This window comes from Populus alba, chromosome 2 (genome assembly GCF_005239225.2).
Source record: "Populus alba chromosome 2, ASM523922v2, whole genome shotgun sequence".
In the NCBI taxonomy this organism is placed as follows: Eukaryota; Viridiplantae; Streptophyta; class Magnoliopsida; order Malpighiales; family Salicaceae; genus Populus; species Populus alba.
In genome coordinates this window covers 11,114,353-11,137,867 of record NC_133285.1, presented here as the reverse complement: position 1 = coordinate 11,137,867, position 23,515 = coordinate 11,114,353, and the positions used below count along the sequence as shown (strand labels likewise).

Genomic DNA, 23,515 nt, shown 5'->3' with positions numbered 1-23,515 from the left:
ATTAGCAGGAAGAACTACATCTTAAAAATTTCAATCTCCATTATCACTTAACAATCCACAATTCAGTCCCCACCGTGACCAAGGGCTTAGAAAGTAGAAGGTAAAAGTACTGTAGGACGCCGAGCAAGCTAAAATCACTGGGCTACCTACATCTACTAGTTTATGCTATTAATAGCTTTCCAAGCTTCGAATTATTTAACTTCTATTGGAAGGGTGCGCCAGGCCGATGCAGCAGTGCAACGCAAAGGCGACGCGCGAGGACCTCAGTAGCAAGCTACTGGAATAGGCCTTCCCCTTTGAAAAATAAATTTAATATCGTGTGGGCCATTGGCCCACGTATCAGATATTAAACTGATAAGAACAGATACTACACTTGATCTTAGCCAAAAGGCCGAGAAAGGTATGCTTTAAACTGTCTCACGCTTCTCTTTTTATAGACTACCTTTACGTTCACACGCGTGTTTTCAGTTCTTTTCGATGTGGGACTGGAAACGCAGCACAAGCACCAGACAGCAGCAGCCACCTGCCTGCCTCTCATGGGAGAGAATCGGGTATGTTTGACATTGTACTTTGAAAATAATTTAAAAAAGGTTTGATTTTTTTTTTCATCAAATTAATATTTTTAAATTATTTTAATGTCCTGAGATCAAAAATAAATTTTAAAAAATAAAAAATATTATTTTAATATATTAAAATAAAAAATATTTTAAAAATTAATCACTACCATATTCCTTAGAAAAGCAAGGTGGTGTGTTTTTTGCCTTGGCTGAGATCCTGTGGCTCAGTGAATTTCAAGCTGCTCCTCCTGCTTAGCTCTTTCTGTAAGCTGTAGATTTTGTCCTTTGTATCCTTCTTCCATTGACCAAAAGTAAGAGATGCAATGCAATTTTTACACTCAGAATGAGTGGGGATTGCATTACAGTTAAAAAAGCTACTAAAGGAGAAAGCGCGGATGTTCATTCTAAAACTTTTCATAAGAAAACAAGGCATGATGAAGAATAAGGCACCTTCTCATTGTTTCCTGGAGTTAAAGATTAATAAGAAGAACAGGGCAGCCACCACATGGATTAATCAAGTCTTTGCCTTGTCACTTTCTTGCTTTTACTTTTCAAGTATTTGATGTGATACTCGTCGCTGCCCAACAGCATACTTGCCAATCCAAAAATTTCTCCATTAGGTGGTTTTAACTAGCTATTTAAAATCTGTTTCGTAACATATCGGATAATTTTCTGAAGTGAAAAAAAAATAAATATATATAGGCATTTCCAACATTTTTTGATACAAAAAGATTTTCAATTATAAATTGAAATATTTACACACGGTTAATTGATATTTATTAAAAGATAAATAAGATAAAAAATATTTAATCTTGCAATATAAATTATATACTCAGTTATATTTAATAACTTTGTTTTTTAAAATAAAATTTTTATTCAATCAAATAATTATTCGTTCCAATAAAGAATTAAAAAAGTCATTAACAAAAAAATGAATAAGCCCAACTATCGAAACCTAAATGTTGAACGGTGACACTAGAAAAAAAAAAGATCTAGATCAACTCAAGTTAACCGCTACCCCACGACCATGAGTATAAAATTGAGATAACTCTATAAAAAAAAAAAAAAAAAAACATGAAAATCAATTTCAAAATAAAAATTAGATGATGAAATTAAAAAGAAACTTAAAAAAATACTCAAGTCAATTCATGTTAACCTTCAAAACTCATAATTATGATCATAAAACCAAAATTGACCTTATAGAAGGAAAACCCCCAAAAAAGCAAAAATCTACAACAAAAAAATTAGAGTGATAAAAATAAAAAAATAAAAAAAAAATAAAAGCAATAAAAAAAAAAATTGAGTCAACTTGAATTATCCTACAAATCCCATGACTATAAATATAGAATTGAAATAACCCCATGGAAAGAAATTTTTTGAAAAAGCACAAATATCAATTAAAAAGATTAAATATTAAAAGATGAATAAATCAAATTTATAAAAAAAACTTAATAAAAAATCAAAAATCAAAAATTAAAATTAACCCGAGTTAACCTTTAAAACTTATAATCATATCATGAATCTATAAAAAACAAACAAAAAAATCTCAATAAAATAAAAAGGTAGAAAAAGCTAAGGGATGAAATTAGAATGCAGAAGGCAAAAGTTTAGACAAACCGAGCCTTAGAATTATCCGTGTGGCAGGGGGGAATATACATTTTTTAATCAAATAAAAAGTATTAGTATGTACAATAATAATAATAATAATAATAATAATAATAATATTTAGAGAAGGTGGTGTTTTCTTTCAACTAAAAACAAAATCAAGATTGTCATAAAACTTTTAACATTAAAATAATATTTCTTAAAAAAGAATCATTTTTGTTTTGTTCTGGCGTTGAAATCATATTTCTCCAAAATCAAAACTTTGGATTTATTAACAACATTTTAACCTAGGGCCTGTCGGTAAACAAGTGGTTCATATGTTCTTTGCGGATTTTTTATCTGAAACTTTATTTGCTATGCCCTGATGTCCATACAAGTCTTGTAGATAAATTGGAAACCAAGTCGCCGTCCTCCATCAACACTCCAGTGCGGGTCCTAACAAGGCATCCAAATGACAGGCTTCAGATATCATATCAATACATTCTATTAGCTAAACTTGAACTCAAAAGCTCAAGCCATGGAAATCATCTCACAGCTGCAGTTTTCTCATTTCCTAGTAACTGCCCACAAAGGCTATAAAATTATAGAGACGGCGAAACCACAGATGTAATAATGATGATGATAATAATTAATTTATATCTGCAGTCAACATGATGATGATGATGATGGGCTTGAACACACCCATGAGCAGCATGCCATACAGACAAACCACATTGATGCGATGCATCATAATCACAGCCACATCCTGATGCTGAGGTTAACTAATAACCTCTACATAATTCCAAATGGATTCTGCCGAGGATGTCACATCACGGAAGAAAAGGGTTGTGAGAAGGATGCGCCTCTTTCTGCTTTTTGTAAGCCCTGAGAAGCAAAACAATCAAAGATAGATGAGACCACATACTCTAAACAAAAGCTTCTGGCAAAAATTTGACAATCCTTTGGGTTGACACTGCTAATCACCTGGTGGCATTTAACCCCCCCAGTCCAACCGTTCCCAGAATAATAAAAAGGAAAGGGATCTGAATCAGAGCACGATTGCTTTTTCCACCATGCGCTCTTGGCACTCCGGTCCTCACAACTCGAGCATATGCGGCTAAACAAGACAGCTCATGTTTGATCGAGTGATGACAGCCAGAAAAAGAACAGAGAAAACAAAATTGCAAGTAAAAAAGCAATGTTACCTGAAGCTGAATCTTCGCCTTTTGCACCTGCGGTTGCCATACATGAAACGTTTAATAACTCATTCTCATTGGTAGTAAATAGCAGTTCAGCTAAGCAACGGCTTCATAATCTTCTGAACAGGGTGATTAACACATAAATCGTGGTTTGCAAACTCATCCAAATGACATTTTCCAATTAGACACTGCAACTGAATGATCTCACACAAAAAATTCAAGATTGCATTCATTTAATATTTAAAGCAAATGGAATTTCATCTCCAATGTTTGGTTAATTGTTTATCTAAATTTTTAAGGGAACTTGACCTCCAACAATCAATATGAATCCACACTTTTAAAGACAAGAGGCATTCATTCATATAAATAAACTGATAACTTCATGAACATGGATATTAATAAATACTAACTCATCTAAACTCCAGTCTCAGAATAGTTGCTAAACATGTAAGACTATATGAGATGTAAGATTATCTGTTACAAAAGCAGCAAGCATATATGCATATAAAATTAGAATGGGCAGAAGGACATCATTAACAAGTACACCTGTAGTGCCAACACCATCAAAATACCAAATCAAGAACATAATTACAAAACACAGAGTTGAGAAAAAATAAATCAAATGAACCAATTTCATTGAAGAACAAAGACAGAAAATATAGGTTAGATAGGCTACTTAGTGGGGATCAACTATTTTATGATGAAGAAATAAAAAATAGATATCAGAATAAGGAAAGACACCTGGAAATGTGACAGAATCAATTAGGACTGTACGAAGATCACATACTGCATAACAAAATACAAGATGATAATCGGTCTATGATATTACCGATTCACTTTGCTATCAAAATATTAAACTTGTATCTCACTGCTTACTCCAGGTTTGATGAGCCACATACATATTAACTAATCTGTCAAATCATCATCAAGAAAATCAAGACCATCATCATCAGTGGTAACTCCTCCGGCAGCAGGAATAACATCTAAAGGCTCAAGTACCCCTGCCAATGTCACCATATCTGCAGGTCTCTTTTCTTTATGGTCATTCTCATCCATTTCGTCTCCATCAAATTGTTCCATCTCATTATAAAGGATCTCCTAAAACAGGACCAGAGGTTTCACCAAGTTCTCAATCACTCCCTGAAGAATTGAGGCAATGTGCGAGATAAAAGAATATTTTGAGAAAAAGTAGATATAATTGGAGGTACCTCATCTTCTTGCATGGTTTGTTTCTCTGACTCTACAAGCCAGTCATCCAGTATGTTTTCAGTAATTAAGTTGTCAAATGAGACCACATCACCAGGCTTTCTTCCAAGTTGGCGTTCTCTTAGACGCAAATTATAGTGGACAAAGGTAAGCTCGTTCCATCTCTTCCGGGATGCAGTACTATGCCTTTTACTATGAACTTGATCATATATACTCCAAGTGTGTTCACATATGCGAGATGAGCATGTCTGGCTTAGTATACGAATGGCAATTCGTTGAAGCTCTAAGCAACTTATCCCATGTTGTTGCCACCATGCAGCTAATAAGATATTGATAAGTGTACACATTTAGATCACCTCTTGATTTTGCATAACAATATAAGCAATCAAACTCGATAATTTGATTTATGCTTAATCAAAGATGCATGACACCTTGGACAAATTACCTGGATCAAGCTCCATTCTAGTACTAGTAGCCAAATCAGTTCCAAAATCAGCTTTCGCAGCCACAAAATCAGGGATCTGCTGGGGTCACACATTTAAAGATCAACAAAATTAAGAATACATAACAAAACATCAAATCATGAGCTTGAAAATAGTTCTTTTGGCTGCATTTTGTGGCATAATTTAGTGCAGCACAAATTAATGGTAGCCTAACCTTCAGACAACTAACTAAACGAAAATATCTCTAATGTGAGTCCTGTCCTTAAAAATGATACAACAGCAACCAAAAATAACAAAAACAAAAGGCACATTACCTGCATGGATGCAGAAATTCTTTTGCCATTGTCAACTTCCAGTCGAACAATACATTCATTTAGACCACGCATAACCTCAGGAATCTATGACAAAGAAATGACATAAGGACAGAATGGCAGGACATTAAGCTTAAAACCAAAAGAGGTGTAGTTGACATAGCTCATACCAATAGGAAATCAGGTCGATAGCGGTAAGATGGATTTAGAAAGTAAGCAGCCACGTAAAGTGGGTGATGAAACAGAGAGCTCCATTGGTTTTCTATCACAGTCCAGAAAGGTCCATATTTCCGTGCATCATCCCCATGAATAACTTTAATTGCATGTTTAGCTCTACACATGTCATTATATATATATGCTATTGATCGGGTTTCATCACTATCTATCTTCTGAAGAACATGCGCAACCGGTTCTAAAGATTTTTTCACGTGCTGCAACTTCTTCCAGAATGTGGCATTTAAGACAATTTTTTCAACTTCTCTACCATCATCTGATTTGGGAAATCGGGAAGATATCCATTTGCTTGTTTGGAACATTCTCTTAAGACCAACCCTTTGGTCCAACAAACTTTGTAATGTGAAGACTGTAGTGCCAAACTTAGTAACAGCTGGCCTGAGAAGTTCTTGTCCCTTTGTGAATTCTTTTTTCATATAATTCAACAACCAAGTATTGTTGTAAATAAACCTTGTAACTTTTTTAGCCTTATCTACGCACTCTCCTACCCATTTTATATTCAAAAAGTCCTCTACCATTTGATCAATGCAATGGATAGCACATGGTGTCCAAAATAAATTTCTCCTTTTCTCTTCAAGCATCTTCCCAGCAGTCTTAAAACTGGCGGTGTTTTTAGTGATTACCTGTGTCGGAAACCAGAAGAAAACAGCTTATTAGGCACCCGTTTACGAGTGCATTTGAGTAACGTGAGAAATGTCAGAAATAAATATTTAACTACCTGAACAACATTTTCCTCACCAATCTCTTCCACCACCTTGTCCAACAACTTGAAAAGGCTTGCGGCATCTTCTATCATATCAGTGGCATCAATAGAAGAAACAAAGTATGCACCTCGGGGACAACAGGCCACAAGGTTAATTGATGTCCTACCCTGGAGATCGTTCCAACTATCAGCAACAAATAGAACAGCCAGTAATTGTCCAAGATGCCTTAAACTCTTCAAGATATTCTTTTATTGTAATGATCTCATCCTGAAGAAACCGACCAGATAGCAGTTGGCTTGAAGGTCCCTGCAGACCAGGCCCCATATTGGCCAACCAACTCCAGCATTTTGAGGAAATATGGGGAATTTGCTGCATTTGAAGGGATTCCTGCATGATAAAAGAATTTGCAGATGGAAGAGATCACTTCCTTTAGAGCTTTCTTCTCAAAACCCATCTTTGCTTTTGTTTGCCTGTAGTGCGATGATGTTTGGTTTTTAAGAGACTTCAAAAACACTGAATCCAATCTTGATCTTTTCATTGGTGGTTCAGCACCGTTGCTGCTACTACCAGGGGACCTCCCCTTGATATTATTTCTGATGTCATTGTCTGAAATTTTATCATCAATGGCCAGCAAATCCTTATTTGAATATTGCAACAACCCTCCCTCCTGCTCCTCCTCTTCATCCTCGTTATCTGAGTTGGTATAGAAAGTGGATATCTCTTTAGATTCAGGTTTCCGATTCCTTCTACCAGTACGGTGCCATTTCATGTTCTCCTTGATTCTAAGGTACACATCCTCAGGTGCCTTGTCACAATAGGCAACTTCCCCAGGGATCCTAGCCAGATGTTGTTTAAAGCGGTTGATGCCTCCACTAATAATTTTCTCACAATAATTGCACTTCACCCTTTTCTTCTTTTCATCTTGAGCAATACAATGTTCCCAGCCCGGGTCCACGTATCCTAAGGATCGAAGAGAAGCAAACCTTATAACCAAGTTCTTGTCACCCACCACCTTTTTGCCTTTTTGTTTGTAACTGCAGGAAGCTTCCTCCATGTCATTATACTCATTAGAGTGGAAAGCTAAAGGTGCCTGTTCAAATTCAGCTTGCCTTCGCTTTCGACCTGAACGGCATCCTTCCAGGTTTTTTCTCATATTGAAGCATACTTCCTCAGGAACCTTAACACAATGAGTAACTTCACCAGACATTCTGGCTAAATGTTGTTTCAATCTGAATATTCCACCACTAACTATTTTCCCGCAGTAGTTGCATTTGACCTTCTTTTTTCTTTCATCTTGAGCAATGCCATGTTCCCATCCAGGATCAATATATCCTGAGGATCGAAGTGGGGCCATTTCTTCAAACATTCGTGTATTAGCACAGCAGCAGCTTATATCCTTGGCTGTTACATTCAAAGAAGCATTAAAATAAACAAAAAGCTATCAAAAATGAAAACATGCAGGGATTTAAATTTTAGAGCAACCAAAAGACTACTATCTAAGGGGGTAATAAAAGCACCAGACAAAGGAGCCTTCCTAAATCAGAAACAATATTATTGCAACAAAAGAGATATACATTATGATAAAATCATATCTTGAGATTGGTCTTGGTTTTTGGTGCTTGTAGTTTACTGGCAGATGTCCTTGATATAACAGGACTTTGAGCAAAATTGAAAAGGACGAAGAAAAAAAGATCCAACTAAGATATAAATATATAAAATGATTAAGGTTGAACAAATTATGATCCAAAAGACAAGCAATGATACTGGGTTAACTAAATAGATGATGAATGTGGTGGTGGAGCACAAATTAAGGACTTCAATTTGACATGAAATTCAGTCTAAAAAAAAACTAAAACAAAATCCTTAATACAACAAAGAAAATTTCACATGCCCCACCATATTTCCATATATTCCAAGCAAAGGACAAAGTCATCCCACTGACAAAGAAAGTAGGACACCCACAACAACACAACACCAGCAACATCCACAACAAAATAAAGAAAAAGAAAATAACATGGGCAATTCTGAGTTTCATCAATACCATGCAGCAAGAAAAATAGGAAACAAATTCAGTAATAGAATCAATTTACCATGTTATCACCCTGGAAATCCTTTCTCAAGTGCAAGGCTCCTGGTTCATGTACCTCTAAACCTAGTTGACTTGTGTTTCTTCCTCAAAGTCAAAACCGTAAAATGGGTCTTCCAAATAAACCTGTGTTAGTTACAAAAGCTACAGTAACAAGTGAGTTGAGAACCCAAAGAGCAAGCAATTAACATGAAAAGGAGGACACAGCAAAAAAAATACACCCACAAAGAAAAAAAAAAGCAAATAACAGATTTACTACAACAAAGTCATCTCAGCAAACAGACAGGAGATGCAACAGTATGAAATTGACACAATGTTTCTAGAAGTTTCTATTCAAAGTCAATCAACATCTCAAATACATGCATGCAAAACCATGAGAATATTAATGCAGAATCGCAGCTTCGACCACTTCCAATAAGTTTTCCTATCCATTTTTCAGAGCTTGCAAACCACGATTTAAGTTTTTCGATATATCTCGTGATACAAAGAGAAGTGAAGAATTACCAGTCTGCAAATAAGTGTAAGCTTCTGAAATCTGCAGCAAACGCAAAAAAGTTAGAACCATGAAAACAATTATATATAAAAAAAATTACCTGGCACAATACACAACCTAAAGACTCGCAACATTTAGTTTGACATTATTTAAAAAAAGAGGGACAAAAATTACAAATCGAATTACTACAGCAAAATGCGCATTGATGCTATAATGACCGTTCATCCGCCTAGGCCTAATCATAATACTGATGCAAGCAAGCATTTTAGCCACACAAAGTGTGTCAGTTTTTACCGAAGTAACCAGCCATAAGTTGAGAAGACACAAAACTCTTGAAACACTGAAAAAGAAAAGGAGATGACAAATAAAAAGGTTTGTGAGTGCTTAATCACCAGCTTAAACTTGGACTCGGCACCGGGCTTTTCATGAAGAGGAAAGAGGTCAGGATGAGATTCCCATACTTTCTTTCTGTATGCAGCTTTAACCTAACACATAAGATGGAGAAGCAAATAAATAAATAATTCATTTGACAACAAGAAGCAAGGAAACAAAGAGAAGAGCTTAGCTTAGCTTAGCTTGAGGATCAATGATCGATTACCATAGAAAGTGAAGTATTCAAACCCTAGAATTATAAATTAATTTTATTTATTTACTGGAACTCATAAAATATAGATTCGAAAGAGAAACGACTAACGGATCAGACGCTGTGTTAAAATCAATTGCAGAAGAAATTGAAGAAGGAGAGAGAGAGAGAGAGTTGACCTGAGAGAGAGTGGGGCGGGAATTGGGAGGGAAGCCTAGCAAGACCCTGGCCTCATCACCCTGCATTTCTTTCTGTAATAAGAAATGGGTTTTTCTCTCTTCGAACCGAATAATAAGAAACAGAAAAAAGAAAAAAGAAAAGAAAACGTATTGAACTACAGTACGTTGTTGAGTTTTCTTTGGATAAACCACTACAAATCTAATGAAGTTTCACTTTCACTTCTTAGGTACTGTCTGTGATTGGAATATGGTTTGGATTTTTTTTAAAAATATTTTTTTATTTAATAATATATTAAAATAATATATTTTTTAAAATTTATTTTTATATCAGTATTTCAAAACTATCTAGAAATATAAAAAAAAAATTAAAACTTTTTAAAAATATTTGTTAACCACAGAATAAACATACTTTTATCCTTCAAATAATTTCAATGTTAACCCTCCTTGTAATAACATCAAATGGGTTGATGTTAAGCATATTATTAATAATTATTATTTTTTAAAAGTATTTTCATTTAAAATATCTTAAAATAACATTTTTTTTTATTTTTTAACATTAACATATAAAATAATTTGAAAATATAAAAAAATAAAATTAAAAAATTAATTTTTTTAAAAAAATAAAAAATCAAATAAATAAATAAAAATATTTTAGAGGTTAATTCGATATTTTCATGAAGAAACTGCCCTCCATTCTACTCTTGTTTTTATGGGAAGTTAAATATATGTAATCGTTTGGAATTTATTTTTTAAAATCTTCGTAAGTGGATAATGTAAATTAACTGACGGTTATTTTCATGTTATAATTATTCAAAATTGAATACCTGCCATCTGTTATAATAAGGTTTTTTTTTTGTTAGCTTAATTAAATTACTATTACAAGATTTATTTTCATAGATTAATTATATATGTCTGTGTGTGTGTGTGTGTGTGTGTGTGTGTGTGAACTTATATATAGTTCGTGTTAGGCTGAATTTTGATGCATTTAAGTTTTTATTAATTTTAAGAAAGCTAAAATTTTTATTTGTGTTCATAATGATAGGTGAGCGTGATATATTTTAAATAAGATGCAGTTTAAACTCGACTTGAGTTTGGCTTGGTTATTTGATAAATAACTCGAGCATTCTGAGTTTAGTTAATTTATTAAATTAAATTTAAATTATTAAAATTGGAAATTAAATAAAATATATTGAATGTGACTGTAACTTTTTTTTTTTTTTTTGGATTATTACTTATGAGAATAAAAGCCAAAGTCCAATCAAACAATAAAAAAAAAACGAATTACATTGAGTTGAATAAAGGTCTGGCTAAGCCTAGTTTCTTATATTAATGTAATTATATCAAGAGTTAAAAGAACTTAGGAATTTATTGTCTACACTCGTATTTTAATATGAATTTATATAGTAAAATTATTATTTTTTTCTTGTAAATCAAACTCATTTGACTTCCTATCAGGGGTAGAAAGGTTTTTTTTAATGGGAACCATTAGTTATTACAAGAATAGATTGGATAAAATAGTTTTTTTATATTTTTTATTGCTGTGTGTAATTACTTGATTACCATTAAGCAATAAAACATTAAAATTGGGTAAGGGTTTTTTTTTTTTTTTTAACCATCTTTGACTTAGTTTTAAAAGAGTTAAGTCACTTCATTGCACTTTGAATCTTTTTAAAAAAAACATACATTTGATTTAGAGTTTCTTTCAACTTTTTATATTTGGTTATTTTATAGTTATTGAATGTTATTAAAGATGGTAGAGTAATTTAATAAATAAATTATTTTTCTTAAAAACAAAAATAGATATTAGTTAGTGGTACTTGTTGGAATTGGAGGCAAATGCAGCATAGTGTAATGGGCAAAAAACTTGCTTTCAAGGCAACGAATGATTTGTCTCAGCATCCTCTTCATATACAAGCAGCGTGTGTGGCATAATTGTTATCTATTTGGCGCATTTGACCTTTTGTTCTTTTTTTTTTTCTCTCTCTTCTACTTGAATTTCCTGTTAGCCTTCCAAAAATCAAGTCAGCCCTCTACTAACCTTAACATTTGGTTCCTATTCTCTAAATTACAATTTTTTATTCAGAATAATTTATGAAATTAAAGATTTTTTTTTAATTTCATCCCCTATAGATTTTTTTTTCCCTATTATATTTGGTTATCATTTCTTTTTATTACAATTTGTTTTATTTGAGTGGTTTTTGAATTTTTTTTTTTTAACAATTTCATCATTCTTGAGTTTTTTCCTATCAAATCTAATCCTTTTTTTTTGTTGCTATTTTTTTAGATTGATTTTTTAATTGTTTCATCCTACAACATTTAATTTGCCAAGTTTTTAGCTTCTTAGTTGAGCCCAGATCTAGAATTTAACATATTGTGGCTTTAAGAGATTAACTCTAGTTTACGAAGTTCACTCGAGCTCCTACGATTTTTTTTTTTCTCTTTTTTAAGTTTTTTTTTCTTCCTCTAGCATTTCGTTAATTTTTTATTCACTTTCTATGGCATTTTTAGTTTTTTTCAAAATAAAACTATTTGCCTGGTTTTTTTTTTTATCTTTGTTAAATTTAGTTTTTTTATTAAATTAAATTAGTTGATTTAATCCTCCATAACATTTAATTGGCTGGTTGTTTGGCTTATTGGATGAGCCTGTGGTCTAGAATTTAATGAATTGTGGACTTGAGAGATTAATTCGGGTTTACAAGATTTACCCGAACTTGCTTGGATTTTTTTTATCTTCACTATTTTTTTTTGTTTTATCCTACAACATGTTGCTGTTTTTTTCTCACTTTCTATGTTATTTTTCAATCGTTTTAAAAAATAACACGGGTTGCCATGAGGGTTTTTTTTTTTTTTTTTGTCTTTGTTAAGTTTATCTTTTTAAAAAAATAATTTTTTTTTTTAAATTAATTCATTTCGTTTTCCAACATTTCATTATTCTGGGTTGAGCTTAGATCGAGAATTTAACAGATTGTAGGTTTGAGGGTTTAACACAGGCTTACAAGGTTCGTTCAAGCTTGTTTAGTTTTTTTTAAGCTTATTTTTTATGATTCCATCGTCCATCATTCTTTTTATTCAATTTATGTGGAATTTTTTTGTCTTTATTAATTTAGTTTTTTAAAAGGAATTTTATTTTTTAATCAAATTAAATTTATTGATTTCAACCTTTAGCATTTAATTGGGCAGGTGTTGAGCTTTTTGATTGAGCCTAGATATATAATTTAACAGGTTACGAGTCTGAGAGATTAACTCAAGTTTACAAGTTTAACCCAAGCTTGTTTGGCTTTTTTCTTTTCTCCTCTTTTAAAGCTTTTTTTTTTTTTCCCATCCACCAACATTTTGTTTTTTTTTTATTTGCTTTATATGGGATTTTTCTATTTTTTTTGAAAGTAACAAGGGTTAACTTGAATTTTTTTCTCCCTTTATTGAATCTAGCTTTTTTTTAAATGAATATTATTTTTAAATTAAATTAAATTAATTATGTGAGTGTAAGCATGAGATGCTCGCTTAATAGTGTTTTGTTTTGGTTGTTTTCCGGGTCATTGCTATGATTGCACAAATGACCTCTTTCAACTTTCAAATTCTTAGATTTTTCTTATTCCTTTTAAGATGTTGATTGCACATTAATGTTCTTTTTTACGTTGGCAAAAAGTTAACTTAACCTAAAACATAACACATGTTGTCTATCTAGAGAATGATAATTTATTATTATTTTTGTCTACTATTCTTAGTAATTAATAAAAAAAAAATATGTAGGGAGTGAGTTTTTCATTGTAGTACTAGAAATAGATTATTATGAATCACTACAGCGAAGTTATTGTTTTTCTCTTCAGTTGAAAAAATGGAAGCCTTGGTGTTGGGGGCAATTTAATCTTTTTCAATGGCACACTAGTCATTAAAAGATTATTAGAAGGTAATTGTATTTTTTTTTTATTTTTTTTACTTTCTTGTTTCAACTGAATTTGTTTATTAAAATTATATATATATATATATATATAACCGAGTGAATAAAATAAAAGGAAATGTTATGCAATACCATACATATTAGAAATATTATTTCAAAATAACTATTTTTATATAAAATAAAGCTTATTTGTATAAAATAATAATAAAAACTCTTCAAAAATTGAGTAAAAATCATTTTTTAAAAAAATCTTTATCCAAAAAAAAGCTTGCAAAACTCGTGGCTAAGGTTATAAGACTGAGATATAAACTAGTAAAAAAATAAATTAAAGATAACCACAAAACTATTTTTTTAAAAAAAAAAATAATGTGAAATGATAAAATCGTAAAAAAAAATGAGGGAAAAAAGGATCCCTAACCATATTACTTGTATACTAAAATGCATGGGATGTTCACTGTATATTTTTTCACAGTGCAAATTTTTTTTTTTAATTTGGTCCTCAAACTTTGTTTTTAGGCGATCAAGTCCTATTTAAGGAGCAATTGATTGCAAATTCTTATGAAAGGGTGGGATTCGAAGATGGGGGACCAAAATGAAAAATACAGCAAACATAAGTGACATACCATAGTTTTTGAAAACATCAACTTTTGTCCTCCAATTTAAACAATCATGCAAATTATACAATTATGGTCCCTCGAAATTGTTCCAATTCCATTTTGGTATGGAGGTTCATTTTTGTTATTTTTTGGTTCCCGATTGAAAAATGGGTTGCTGGATTCCGGTGGTAGATAGAGAAACTTGTTGTTGGCACTGATTTAGATCACAAAAATGAGGGATTTTTATGTCAAATTGTTCCATTTGATTCAGGGAGTTTATATTAGGTGTTTTTATACCTTAAAAGTTCGTGAAAAAATAGATTTGAGTCTGGATTGATTTTTGGTTTCTGATTGAGTTCGGTTTTTGGAGGTGGTTTTTTGAGGGCATGACTGGGTTTGTCATTGCTTCTAGGGTGTTTTATAGCTGTTTTGAGTGAAAAATAGATTGCAAAACAGGTTTTTGGGTCAAAAAGAGCATAAGGCTCCGATTTTTTTATCTATCATAGTGCCCGAAAATCTAGGCAAAACAAGCGATACGTTATCTATCTCAACACATGACACGTCATCTGTTGTTGGTTTGGGTTCGGCACGACTGTTAGCCCCAAGGCGCTTAGGTTCGACATGGTTGTCATACCCAGAGCGCTTGGGTTTGGCATGGTTATTATGAATATATAATTTTAAAAAATGAGATTGAAAAGAAATAAAGTGACGTGATCAGTTAAAAATTAAAACAAAAAGAATAGACAAAACCTTATTTCTTTAATTTTGTTCAGAGGGAATCTTTTAAATAATATTGATTTTTTTGTCATGCGTTTAATTTACGAAGAGGTTTTTCTAGTTCATCTATAGTTTTTTTTTTTTTTAATCTTTTATATAGATAAACTATGTGTTTGAAAATAAAAAATATTTATTTTTTGATGATATTTTTAATATGTGTAGCCTTACATATTATTCCTTTTTTTTTATTCAATCAATTTAATATTCTATTTTTCAACATTAAATATTTTGAGATACATCTATATCTCAGTTTTTCAAGTTTTTTTTTTGGGTATCATTAATGAATTTTTATTTATTTATTAGCACACATAATTCTTAGTTTATTTGATTATATGTGTGCACAAACTTTTTGATTTGTTACATTTTTTGAACTATAAAAATGCATTGAAAAAACCTGTATATCTAGTTTTTTATAAAAAAATAAAAATATTTGACCCGCAGCAAAATGCGGGTCACGTATCTATTTAACTCTTAAAACTCGTGACCCGTGTTATTAGATCAGAAACATGTCAAATGAAAAAATTACAAAGCCCAATTCCTAACAAATCAAACACCAAAGCATAAAACCAAGAAATAAAATAATCACATAAAAAATTATAATTACAAGAATGAGGGTAAAAATTAAAATAAAAAATAAATTAAAGGGCATAAAAAAAATTTAATTTGGAGGGTCAAATTTGAAAAGAAAAATTTTTTTAATAAAAGGAAAAAGAAATCAAAAGAATGAGGGCTAAATTGAAAAAAATAAAAATAACATAAACTTTGATTGAAAAATGAAATTAAAAACCAATAAAAATTTAAAAAAAAACCAAGGAAAAAAAATCAGAAATTAAAAGAATAAAGAGCGAATTGAAAAAAAAAATACAAATTGTAATTTAAGGACTAAATTGAAAATATAATTTTTTTTTTAAAAGTGTTAAGAACCAAAATAAGCCATAAAAAAAACAAGGATTGAACTTGAAAAAAGAAAAGAAAAGAGAATAGACGTGCACTTTTTTATGAAAGAGAGAGAGAAAAAAAAAAAAAAAAAACAACCATCGGCAACAAATAACTCATCATCTGCCATCACTAACCACACCAAGAGAAAGTGGACGTGATTACACTTTCAAGGACAAGGTGGAAGGCCAGGTTTGACTATATGGTGATGTTGCATATGCCAATGACTTTTTAAAATAAAATAAAAAATAAAAAGTCAATATAAAAAGTACAACACCCCTAATAACATTGAAAATTAAAAATAAACTCGTGTGAAAAGAAAAAAAAACACCCCTAAATACAAACTTTATGTTTTGTCATTTCCAAGGGTTAAGAATTTTTATATTATAGTCTGAGAAGGGAAAAAATCAAGAAAATTTTTGATCAACAACTCTGGCTTCTTTTTTTTTTTTTACTTTAAAGGCAAATAAATATTTTTATTGTTTTAAAGTTTGTGAAAAGATGAAAAAAATTATTGGTTAAAAATTCTAAAATTTACTGACTTAGAGCGGTGGAAACATAATTTTATTGTGTAAAAAATTTGAAAAAGACTTGGATAGTCTCAAATCATTTTTTAATGACTAACTAGTCATTAAAAAGACCAAATTACCCCTCATAATCAAGGCCACGATTTTTCCTTTCCTTTGCGACTAATGAAGGCGAGACAGACTGCATCACTCACTCACCCCATTTCACCTTCTCTTGCCATAGAAAGAAGGACCCATCAGTCACAACTAGTACAAAATGAGAAGAATACATGGAGGAGGAGGAGGGTTTAATGGTGTTCGAATCTGCTCAAGCAGCAGCAGCAGCTCATTCAATCTGGGCGGAGGAACCGACCATCCTTTCTTCTCCAATCTGAAGTTGCCCAACCTTCTCGCCCTTACTTTACTGGTCCTTCCTTTCTCTTCTCTTCTCTCTCTTTTTTTTTATTTAATTTCATTTTTTACCATTGTTTTTTTTTTTTGGGTTCAATGGCAGCAAAAATCGCAACCAAAGTTATCTTCGAACCTAATTAGAATAATGGAACAAAGACTATCACAAAGGAGTGCTTGTCTTGTGAATTTCATTAACCAGATAATTTAATTTATGTTTTTTTTTTGTACAGAAGAAAATCGTATTTTGTTATTCTCGAATGATGTCTCCTCTCCGCTCCCTTTGTATTTTGATTGAAGACAGCCAGAAGCCTCACCTACTGAATTTTCAAGGGCGAATAAAGAGCTCCGGAAACTCAGGGGCTCCATGGATCTTATAACATACCTCAGGACCAAACAGAAGGTACTGTTTTTGTTAGGAACACATTTAAGAGGAAATGCATGATCGGCTTTCGGCTTTCATCAGTAACTAGAGGAAGCAAACATGCCATACTCTAATAATATTGTCTTGTGTTTCAAGGAACACCATTTTAATTGTCGACGAGGGTGTCGGTTGAAGTTTCAGCCATTAGAGTGCCAAGTTCCAAAATGGCATGCTTTTGCAATGTTTCTCAATTTAAGTAAACTCTTTAACCAAACTACTCAATAAAAGATGCCAGTCATTGCATATACCTTTATATCTCGACTAAACTTCAGGGGAAGGAAAAAAACAAAGGGTATTCTAATTAGTAGCAGTTAATTTAACAACAGCAAATACTTGCTTCGAACGTGATTTACTGGTTACTTTGAGGGAAGGGGCAGTGTATGGGGTTTGCTTTTTTCACTTTCTAGGAGATTGATGGTCTGAGATCGATGATGGCTGAATGCCCAGAAGATAAAGACATGCTTGATATGGCAAACGAGGAATTGATTCGAGCCATAGAAGAAAAGAAAAGACTGCAGAATTTGTTGCTGAAGTCATTACTTCCCAAGGATGATGCTGATGAGAGGGACTGCATTTTGGAGGTGGGAGCAGGTAATAATACGTCTATACATAGCATCAGAAATGAAATTTCATTTTGCACCTATGGTTTTGTTGTCAGAACACAAAACCATGAAGCTTTTTTAATGGATTCCGCCCTCTATAATGAATTGGACAAAAAAAAGTTTTGATTAGGAACTGGAGGGGAAGAGGCTTCTTTATTTGCGATGGATATATTCAAGATGTAATTTGTTGAAACATGTTATTGTCTCAACTATTTACAATTCTGCTCCCAAGTCTGCTTTTGAGAATACAGACCTTTTTAAACTATAACAGGTATGAGAGATTCTCGCAGAAGAATGGCTGGAAATTTGAAGCGGTTGATATAATGGAGTCTGATTTGAAAGGATACAAGGTATGCTTCCATCTTTTGTTGAATGATTTTAATTAATCTTCCGTCTGGTCCATCTTAAACCAGTGTTCTCTAATTCTTTGTCTATGGAGGAGTTTGGTCTCAGCTTTGCATTCTAAGTCCAGATATTGTATGGGGAGTTCATCTTGTGATTGTGTGACAGATACCTAACTTCCAGTTCTCTTTGACAGGAAGCTAGTGCGGCAATCTCAGGAGCTGATGTTTTTTGGAAACTCAAATTTGAGAGTGGAATTCACAGAGTTCAGGTCTCATCACTATCATGTCCAATAAAAACCATGCACGACTTCTAACAGAAATGACTGATGATTTGCTTTTGGCAGTGTGTTCCAGTGACAGAGAAGTCGGGGTGTGTTCACATGAGTGCTGTGTCATTTGCTATCCTTCCTCAAGCTGATGAGATGCTAAACTCTGTAAATGATATCCAGAAATATGTTATCAGGAAGATTCTGAAAATTCATCACTTGAGGGTTTTGTGTTAGTCTCTAAGCATTTATAATGAATAGCAACGTGCATCATCACGCTGTCCTCTATAACTGGCAATTCATGCTCTTTGGTCATTATAGTATTTGGAAGTATCAATACATCTCATTTCTGCTCTCCTCGGATGACCCCTTTTGATGTTTCAGTTCCAATATGATTGGATTTTGGAACTTGTTTTGATTTGCTGTATTTGGGGCTTCTGCCAGTAGACGTTCAATTAAGGAATGAAGAATTGAGAATTGACGCTTACAGGTCTGGTGGTTCTGGTGTCCAGCATGCAAATACCACCAACAGTGCTGTTAGAATAACTCATCTTCCGACCAGGAAAACTGTTTCCATACAAGATGAACGATCCCAGCATATGGTAAAGGATTCTCGTCAATTACAATTTTGGCTTCTGAGTGTTTGGGATCTTTGGTCGCTACTGGCCTCTCTTTTCATTTATTTGAGATAATCTTTTCTTACGATTGCAGACATATTTCCCTAGTTTAAAAGTAGATTCTTATTGAAACTAACGGTAATTGATTGAATAGCAGAGTAGAAGATCTCGTGATTGAACCGCAAATAACATTCAAATGGATTTTTTGAGCATTAAAACATTAATAGCCATGTAGCATTTTCAAACACACTCTAATGTCAATTTCTGCCTTTGAAATTTTGTTATCCAGGTCCCATTGGAACGATGAATTCTGGGTTGCATGTATTGCAAATCACACACTAAATTGCTAATAGTAGCAGTGCCTTTAATTATGATTTGTTTATTTCTGCTTCCTTTCCATGTCGAGCCACGAGCATATGAATTCCATCTCCTCAATGGTTTGCTGATGCAATCTTTCTCTTTATGATTCTTGGTAGAATAAATCAAAAGCCCTTAAGGTGCAATGTGCAAAGCTGTATGAAATGGAACGGTCAAGTATTCAAATGAGTCGATCAAGACTGCGTTCAGAGCGAGCAAGCATTACTTGTCTTTCCTTTTTCCCAAAATGATTTGGAGCTCTTATGTGTTCTTGAACAGATTGGCAGCAGAGACAGATCCGAAGGCATCTGAACATCCACTTTCCTCAAGGGGATGTCACTGATCATCGTTCTGGCATCACTAATCATGCAATTAATGATGTGATGCAGGGCGAGAGTCTGGATGTCTTCATTGATGCTTTTCTTCTACAGCAGGAAATGGATCTTTTCACAGGCCGTTATATGTAGCTAGAAACTCGTGATATCTTTCAGAGTAGACATCACCAATAGCACAACCACGTCATGTATCATGATTTATTTTCTTAATAAAAAAAAACAGGTCATTACAGTTTCTGTCTGAATTACGGACAGTAAATCCTGCCGCCATTCCTGTGGACTTTGTCCTACCTAGTCCATGACTAATTTCAGTATCATTATCTCCTTCTTCTAGGTTTTTCGATTTCTGAAGAGTTCATGTGGGGTTTCATTGTCAGCATTGAGATGGATGAAAGATTGTCTGTAACATGATGGGAGCGCAGTTGTTGACAGAAATTAATTTCTTTCTCCCTTGCAACCCTTGAAATCAACAAGTCCAATCAATGCCGCTAATCATGTGAGCAGTATTCATGATCTCCAGGCGATAATCTTTACCCCACCAGCCTACTTGTTTTAAGGAGAGAGACACCGCTAATGGCCATCCTCTCCTCTCATCCAGGAGAGGGAATGTGAGAAGAGCGCAGCCCCACACAGGCAAGTGGTTGATAAAATCGATGAATCTTATCCAGCCATCGACTCCAAGACATTAGCGGATTAAAAATCATGATTAGTTATGGTTTTGCCTCGAAGGAAGAAAACCAAAGGCTAAACCCATGGGGATGAAACTGCCAAGCAAGTGGGGCCCGGGGGGACACATTTTCTCGAACCTGTTTTGGTCGATTTCAACACTTCTCGCAAAGTTAGCCAATCCAGATCTAGATAAGTAAGAAAATTAAAGGGATTCTTAGTCATAGTTGTGATATTTCACATGTCTTATCCATATAATTCTTTTGATTAAGAAACACAACTATGTGCCTCCTACGGAAAAGATGATGGGATATTATATCACTAGCTATATGCTCTGTGCTCCTTTAAAAAATGATGTTAAATTAACACGGGAGCGTTTTAGAGAAGAGAAAAAAAAAAAAAAGCAATATTGAATTATATATAAAAAAAAATAAGCAAAAAAAAAGAGATCATAATCCTTGTTAACCTATTAAGCTCATACCAGAGTAATTTGATCAAAAGTAACTAAATAGAAAAACCTTGAAACTCAATCCTCAACAAATTATATGTTAAAAAATAAAAATATAAAAATATAAAACATAACACATAAAGGAATAAAAATAACAATTATAAACCAAAAAAATACCCGAGCTTGCTTGGTTTAACCTATCAAAATCAAGAGTCAAGGTTATAAGATCAGAATAACTTGAAAGAAAAAAAATCAAGAAAATCATGAAATCCAATTTAGACAAAAAAAAAAAAAAAACCAATGTCAAAATATGAGATGAGAAAAAAAACAAGTCCAAAAAAAAAAAACTCGATGCCAACACTTGTTAGCTTATGAAACCCGTGCAAAAAACCATTTGATTAGAAGTGTCAAATAGAAAAAATCATGAAGACTAATTCTCAAAAAAATAAATATTAAAAAATAAAATAAAAAAAAATCAATAATACAAAAGGATTCCAAAGAAAAAAAGTAACTAAAAGAAAAAAAAAACGGGGGGAGGGGCGAGTCTACCTAGATTAATCCGCTAAACTCATATGTCATGTTATGAGATCGGTATAATCTTATAAAAATATAAACAAGTAAAACCATAAAAAACCCTGAGAAAAAAAACCATTTAATCACAAAAAAATTAAAAATATAAAATAATATTCAGAAGAATGAAGATTAATTTTTTTAAAATAAAAAACTAGAGGGTTGATAATTTTGAATTGTAGGGCTAAATTTAAAAGAAAAATTAATTTTACAAAAGAATTAAAAAAGAAACCACCCAAAAATAAGGACTAGATTTTTTAAAAAATAACAAACTAAATATTTTGATTAAAGGATGGAATTGGAAACAATTGAAAGTTTATAAAAGAGATAATAGAAAAATGAAAAGAAAAAAAAGAACCAGGAACAAATATGAGAAAATAAAAAATGAAAAATCTAAAAGGATAAAATTAAAAAATAAAACAAAAACTTACAAAAATGCTAAGGATAAAAATAACAAATCGAAAGAATGAGGATTGATATTAAATATCCCCAACTTAGGGAATTATCCTGTAATTTTAATTGTCAAGTGTGAATTTCAAGAGAGGAGAGAGAAAAAAAGCAAAACAAAAAACATCTCTGACAACAATCCGTCAAAAAAAACTAAACACGAGTCGTTATTAGAGGAAGAAGACGTTGAAAAGAATCTAATGACATGATGGAAGATAATTTTTCATCGTCATAGGACGTCGCACACATCATCTAAGCATGACAAGACCATTCCACGAGCTTCTGCGTCACTAGCAAACGTAAGATAGATTTTAAAATTTAATAATTTTTAATTAATGCAAAATACCAATTTACCCCTGTATTAATTTTCTTATAATGCAAAAACCAACATGAAAATCTAAAAATACCCCCAAAGTAAGCCCTTTTTTTTATTCTAAGGGTAAGTTAGTAATTGAACCTATATGAAAATAATTGAAATCTTAAAAAAAAAACCCTAACAACCAATTATCTGATTTTTGTCTTTAAAGGCAATGGATGTATTTTACTATTCTAAAAAACATAAAAAGACCTTTGTACCTTCAATTAAAACATTAATGACAAATGGATCCTATAAGAAAGTCCATTTTACCCATAAGCTTAGCCTTTTAAGTTGATTTGATGAAGGGTAAAATTGTCAAATCATTGTTACAATCCACAGTGTTTTGTGTCTATAGTTATAATATTTCTTCCACAACCTACATGTTTTTGTTAAATACTATAAACTAAAAGAAATGGTGATTTTACTATTCAACATGTCATACATCATTATTCATTTCAATAGTATGTATTTTGTTTTGGGTTTTTTTTTAATCTATATATATTTTTTTAATTTTATACTTCAACATTTAGTTTATTGAAAATTAAGATTCATGATTTATAGTGGTTTGCTTTAAACGTGGTTAGCTTAATCTCATAACACGTGTCATGAGTTTGGCGGGTTAACTCAGTTGACTTAAGTTTTTTTTTTTTTTGTATTTTTTTAATTGATTTTTTTTTTCAATTTCATTCTTCAACATTAAGTGATTGAGAATTAGACTTCATGATTTATTTTGGTTTACTTTTTATTAGGTTATCTCAATCTCATAACTCAGGTAGTATATTGTTTTTGTCTTTTTTTAATTGGTATTTTTTTCAATTTTATCTTTCAGCATCGAACTGATTATAAATTAAGTTTCATGTTTTATTTTGGTTTACTTTTTATAAGGTTATCTCGATCATATGACTTGAGTTACGTGTTTTGTGGGTTAACCCATGTAAACTAGGATCGTTTTATTGTGTCTTGTTTTTATATTGAACTGTTTTTTCAATTTTAACCTTTAATAATGAGTTTATTAAAAATTGACATTTATAATTTGTTTTGATTTACTTTTTATATGTTATGACAGTCTCATAACCTTGGTTGCGAGTTTAGAACTAGGCTTCATATTTTTTTTTTCGTTTTGCTTTTGATAAAGATTATTTAGTTGACTTAGGTTATTAGTTTGACGAGTTAACCCAGGTTGACGTGGGTCATTTTTTTTATTTCATCCTTTAACATTGAGATTTCTTATCCTGATTCACAGGTTAAATAAGGTTTTTTTATTTTAATTTTTTTTTCTCAATTTCATCCTTTAACGTTTGGTTGATTTAGAATTAAGCTTCGTAATTTTTTTTTTTTGCTTCCTATGAAATCATCCTAGTCTCATGACCTGGATCACAAG

The 23,515-nt window shown here is 32.1% G+C and overlaps 3 protein-coding genes and 1 non-coding gene across 6 annotated transcripts; 1 reads left to right on the top strand and 3 right to left on the bottom strand.

Annotated features, from left to right (window-relative positions):
* Nucleotides 1-208: 208 nt before the first annotated feature.
* On the bottom strand, nucleotides 209-404 carry LOC118044522 (U2 spliceosomal RNA). The gene has a single exon (XR_004686801.1). It is a non-coding gene; the product is annotated as a U2 spliceosomal RNA (small nuclear RNA).
* A 2,218-nt stretch (nucleotides 405-2,622) lies between these two features.
* On the bottom strand, nucleotides 2,623-9,713 carry LOC140954143 (uncharacterized). Of its 3 annotated transcripts, XM_035052816.2 has the most exons (6): nucleotides 9,580-9,713; nucleotides 9,210-9,302; nucleotides 8,829-8,859; nucleotides 3,347-3,373; nucleotides 3,126-3,258; nucleotides 2,623-3,026 (listed from the first exon to the last, which is right to left on the bottom strand). In XM_035052816.2, exons 1-6 carry the CDS (start codon nucleotides 9,643-9,645, stop codon nucleotides 2,972-2,974), a joined length of 405 nt encoding a protein of 134 aa, XP_034908707.1. In that variant the 5' UTR covers nucleotides 9,646-9,713; the 3' UTR covers nucleotides 2,623-2,971. The 3 variants fall into 3 exon arrangements, 2 of the variants coding, with proteins under 2 accessions (XP_034908707.1, XP_073263698.1); XR_012169225.1 differs by lacking the exons at nucleotides 2,623-3,026; nucleotides 3,126-3,258; nucleotides 3,347-3,373 and adding exons at nucleotides 7,500-7,639; nucleotides 8,329-8,450; XM_073407597.1 differs by lacking the exons at nucleotides 2,623-3,026; nucleotides 3,126-3,258; nucleotides 3,347-3,373 and adding exons at nucleotides 8,356-8,450; nucleotides 9,416-9,439 and having other exon boundaries at nucleotides 9,112-9,302; nucleotides 9,580-9,703.
* LOC118044500 (uncharacterized) lies at nucleotides 3,145-7,604 on the bottom strand. The gene is given in 10 exon segments (XM_073407596.1): nucleotides 3,145-3,258; nucleotides 3,347-3,373; nucleotides 4,240-4,438; nucleotides 4,549-4,865; nucleotides 4,992-5,067; nucleotides 5,304-5,387; nucleotides 5,471-6,157; nucleotides 6,253-6,432; nucleotides 6,434-6,559; nucleotides 6,561-7,604. Coding segments are annotated over 8 exon segments (2,706 nt in total). The 3' UTR covers nucleotides 3,145-3,258; nucleotides 3,347-3,373; nucleotides 4,240-4,246.
* Nucleotides 9,714-16,569: 6,856 nt separating the features above from the next.
* On the top strand, nucleotides 16,570-19,890 carry LOC118044499 (peptide chain release factor 1, mitochondrial-like). Its single transcript, XM_073407556.1, is given in 9 exon segments — nucleotides 16,570-16,719; nucleotides 17,005-17,103; nucleotides 17,532-17,715; nucleotides 17,857-17,905; nucleotides 17,998-18,076; nucleotides 18,265-18,339; nucleotides 18,415-18,491; nucleotides 18,779-18,938; nucleotides 19,430-19,890. Coding segments are annotated over 9 exon segments (1,221 nt in total). The 3' UTR covers nucleotides 19,778-19,890.
* The last annotated feature ends 3,625 nt before the right edge of the window (nucleotides 19,891-23,515 follow it).